The sequence below is a fragment of the Crocodylus porosus genome, unplaced genomic scaffold (genome assembly GCF_001723895.1).
Source record: "Crocodylus porosus isolate Cpor-Errol unplaced genomic scaffold, CroPor_comp1, whole genome shotgun sequence".
Taxonomy (NCBI): domain Eukaryota; kingdom Metazoa; phylum Chordata; order Crocodylia; family Crocodylidae; genus Crocodylus; species Crocodylus porosus.
The window spans coordinates 48439121-48443599 of record NW_017728951.1 but is presented as its reverse complement, the minus strand read 5'-3'; the positions used below and the strand labels follow the sequence as shown (position 1 = coordinate 48443599).

General features: G+C 50.9%; 1 protein-coding gene across 2 annotated transcripts in view; it reads left to right on the top strand.

Moving 5' to 3' along the window:
• PLAC9 (placenta specific 9) overlaps positions 1 to 4479 on the top strand; it is a 29777-nt gene that overhangs the window by 20725 nt on the left and 4573 nt on the right. For both annotated transcript variants that reach the window (XM_019555981.1, XM_019555980.1), the window contains exon 2: positions 2041 to 2141. In XM_019555981.1, coding sequence (XP_019411526.1) covers positions 2041 to 2141 — 101 coding nt within the window. The remainder of the gene's footprint in view (positions 1 to 2040; positions 2142 to 4479) is intronic.

The following is a 4479-nucleotide window of genomic DNA, read 5'->3' as shown; positions in this document are numbered from 1 at the left end:
AGGAGGTTCACCAACCTGGAAGAGAACACACGCTTACCTTTAGGGGAAAGGTGGAGCCCATCCCATCCCAGCATGTCTCTCATCACGATGTGCCGGTCATGTTTAAGGTGATAGAGCAAGTCATCGACTGAGCTGGAAACAGACTCCAGGTCTCCTGACATCCAGTCTTATGCACATCTATATACTGCTACCTGGCCTTTCACATCAAGAATTCTTAACTGAAATATCAGTATATTTCATTGTATCAAAAGTTAGCTATTGTATTTTTAAATATTCTGATAGAATTTTACACTCAGGCCTAAGCAATCCTAAAGTTACCACTCCTAAAACTGGAACTGCTAGAAGAGAAATTGTTCATGAGACAGCTGTATTAATACATTCTGATTGACTCCAAGCCTACACTTGGGGATTACAGACAATTGTTTAGTTAAAGGAGCTTATTAGTGCTCTCAATCAAGTCCCCGAGTAAATTAGGAAAAAGAGCTGTGAGAACAGTCAGCAATACTGCTAGATAACACAGTCCAAGAGTAACATACAGTCAACAGCACCACCACCAAGCAGTTTGCCAGCAAAACACATCATTTATATATCTAGATTGTTTCTCCTCCCTAAAATGTGAAACTAGAATGCCAGAAAATAGTTAAGTAGCAATGTACAGTGGCATCAGCAACTTGATGACCATAATCCTTCAAAGCATGGAGAGACAAACCTCACTGCCTTCCAGATGCTAGTGCATTTTGGAGGAAGGTTAATACAAACTTACGTGGAAGGCGTAAGTGCATTTGCAGCTTCCTAAGCATCAGGATATACTTTGTATGTATACAGAATTGTTAAATACAGAACATGCTGTGTGAAGCTATGCAACATAAAAATGGACAGCTGTGTCAAAAAGTAAACCACTGGATGCAAAAAGCCCCATATTGTGTATGCATAATTGTAGTTACTAGGGCTGTGTGAAATTTCACCTCCAGTTTTGTTTTGATGCTGTTTCAACTTGTTTTGAGCTCGAAACAGCAAAATCAAAACGAAACAGAGAGCTTCAAAACAGCCTTGAAATGAAACAAGGCAAGTAGAAACATTTTTAAATTTTCGAAACATTTTGAGTTTTGAAGCTCAACCTGGGCTTGCCTGCAGGGAAACAGAAACTACGGTAAGAAGTGGGAGGCGGAAGGGGTGGGAAGGACTGCTCTCATTATTGACTGTGTAGCTGGCCAGTGACTGTCATCCTTTTCTGAGGTCCTTTCCAATCCCAGTGCTATGGGGGAGGGATGGAAAAACTGCATAAAAGGCAGCATTGTTTGAACTGCCCTGCTTTCTGCCTTGCTGTCAGTTGAGTGAGGGCGCACCTTAACACACAGTGTCACACACCCTTGTCCCAAATTTTGCCTGTCAGCAGCTACAGGTGCAGAGCCCCAGAATCCCACTACCTATCTCCTTGACAGCTGGTAGGCTTCATGGCCGCAGCAAGGGCTAGCAGACCTGCAGCTTTCACTCTGCTATGCCTTAACACACAGTGTTACCCATGTCACGAGTTATGTTTGTCCTCAACTTGAGGTACAGTTTCCTCCAAACCCCTGCTATCTCCTCAAAACTTGGCAGACTTTATGCCCTCAGAAGGAGCTACCATTCTTGCAAGTTTAATCCAAATCAGGCCAGAAATGACAAACTGTAGGCTGTTTCGAGCTTCCCATTATAGCCTATGGGCAAAACATCAAAACAGCAGAACTGTTTCAACTAAACGAAATGGAACAGCAGTTTTGAATCGAAATGAAATTCAAAATGAATTGCTGTTCCATCGAAATGCAAGGGTGCCATTTCACACAGCCCTAGCAGTTACCAAGGGAATGACTTTGCGAGTTTGTAATTAGGCCCGCAGGTAAATTGCTTGTATCCACTTAGCAGAACTCCTACATTTCGTAATCGAGACTGTTTACCACCTGGAGTGCTGCTTTATATTCAGATATTCATGTCATTAGCTGTCTTATCAAAGATCACTGACTATTAACTACTGAAATGCCCTATTTGTTATTGTTTGTTTAGCTACTGCAGATCCTGTCAGTGTGTCACCAGGAAGTTCACAGGGTACAGAGTGGTGTAAGGATCACAACACAATCCACAGGCGCCTTGATGTTATCGAAGAGGTAACAAACAAAATACAGTTTTTGTTCCTTTTCAACAACTGCAAGTGGCAGAGCTGGGAAACAGGTCACATTGTCAGACATGCTTTCCCCAGGCACCTCTCAGACCAGCGGTGGGCAAAATATGGCCCGCAGGCCGGATGCGGCCTGCAAGACCATTCTATCTGGCCCGCAAAGCCCCTAAAAAATTTTAAAAATTAGTATTTCTCTGCCCTTGGTTCCTCTCAAAAATGACAGGAACCAAAGGCAGTAGGACCCAGGAGAAGCCCCGGCAGGCTCCCACAACAGCAGGGCCCACCTTGTCCCACCCCCAAGCTGGAAGCCCCAGCAGGGGCTTCTGACCTGGGACTATGCGGCTGCCCCATGCCAAAACCACAGGGGAAGGGGGGGTGGGGGGAAGGGCATGGAAGGAGCCCAGGGAAAAGTTGCCTGGGGAAAAGCTGAGCAGAGAATGGGGGGGGAGGGGAAGTGGCCCCTCCCCTGCCCCATGTCCTGTACTGCAGCGCCTTGCAGCCCACCTGGGGCTGCCTGTGCCTGCTCCAGACAGCCCTGTGCAGGCTGCAAGCGACTGCAGCAGGGAGCACTGGCCACAGGGCAGGGGAAGAGCCACTTTTCCCCCTCCACACTCAGCTTTTCCCCAGGCTCCTTCCCTGCTCCTTCCCGACATGGAGGAAAGCAGCTCTTCTCTGCCCCGTGGCTGGAACTCCCTGCTGAAGCCACTTGCAGCCCACATGGAGCTGTCTGGAGTAGGCAAAGGCAACCCCAGGAGGGCTGTGAGCGGCTGCAGCAGGGGCACCTGCCACAGAATGGGCAAGGGACCGCTTGCCTCCACCCCCATGCTCAGCACCACCTTGTAACCCAGTCCCACTACCAGCCTGGGCCCCGCTTGACTCCGGGCTTGTCTGTCGGGGCTGCATGTGGCGACAACAGCTGTGGCCCCCACCACTTGCTGCGCCAGTGTTAGCCTCCGCCACCTGTGGGCTGCCCAGCACACAAGCTCCAGCGGGCAGCAGCAGCCAACACTGCCCAGCACAGCAAGTGGGGCTGCAGCTGCTGCCGCTGCATGGAGACCTGACGGGCAAGCCTGGAGCCAGCGCAGAGCCTAAGCTGGCAGCAGGGGCGGGTTACAAGCTGGTGCTGAGCATGGGGAAAAGCAGCCCCTCACTTGTTCCATGGCTGATGCCCCACGCTGTAGCCACTTGCAGCCTGCGTGGGGCTGCCTGTGCCTGCCTGCAGGCGAGGGACCGCTTTTCCCCATGCTCAGCGCCAGCTTCTTCCCTGCCAGCAAGCAGGGGCTCAGGGCTCTGCACTCACCCCTGCCTGTACCGTGGGGCTGGGGGGGTACTGGGAGCGAGTGGGTGGAGAGCCAGCGGGAGCACGGGGCCGCACTGGTGTCCCAGGGCCAGTACCGGCAGGGCCCAGAACAGGGTGGCAGGAGCATGGGGTCCCAGCTGGCAGGGGCTCTATGAAGCTAGGCCAGCTTCCCCCTCTCTCTGCTGGTGTAGCCCAGCCTGGCTCCACAGACCCCTGCCAGCCTGTGCACTGCTTTGGGCCCCACCGGTGTTGGCCCTGGGACATGGGACCAATGTCCCAGTGTCTTGGGACCAAAGACATTGGTCCTAAGATGGTGACCAGGAGGTGGGGCATCTGTCAAGGGGTGGGGCTACACATACGGCCCTCGACAGTCTGCCAAAACTGGGTAAGCGGCTCTCTGCCCGAAATAATTGTCCGCCTTCGTCTCAGACCCATTTAGCTGGCTTAAGCCTTCCATCTGGGGAGCTCTTGCACAATTAGCAAGAGGTGTTAAGGTTTAAGGATATATGCTGACATCTTGGCCTCACTGAATTCAATGAGTCTTTTCAAAGATTTCATAGACATTAGGGCTGGAAGGGACCTTGGAAAATCATCAAGTCCAGCCCCCTGCCCCAGGGGGAGGAAGTCAGCTGGGGACACAGGATCCCAGCAAGATAAACATCCAAATTTCTCTTGAAGGCGTTCAATGTAGGTGCTTGAACTACCTCCGATGGCAGGCTATTCCAGTCCTTGTGGGTTTGGACAGTAAAGAAGTTCTTCCTTATGTCCAGCCTGAAACAGTTCTGAAGGAGTTTGTCATTAGACCTTATCATCCCTTCGGGCTGTCTGGTGAACAAACGTTCCCCCAGATCCTGGTGGTCACCCCTTATAAACTTATAGGTGGCCATCAGATCACCCCTGAGCCTGTGCTTTTCCAGGCTGAAGAATCCCATGTCTCTCAGCCTATCATTGTAAGATCTGTTTTCCTGACCTCTGATCATGCGCGTGGCTCTCCTCTGGACTCTCTCAAGCTTCTCCACATCCTTTT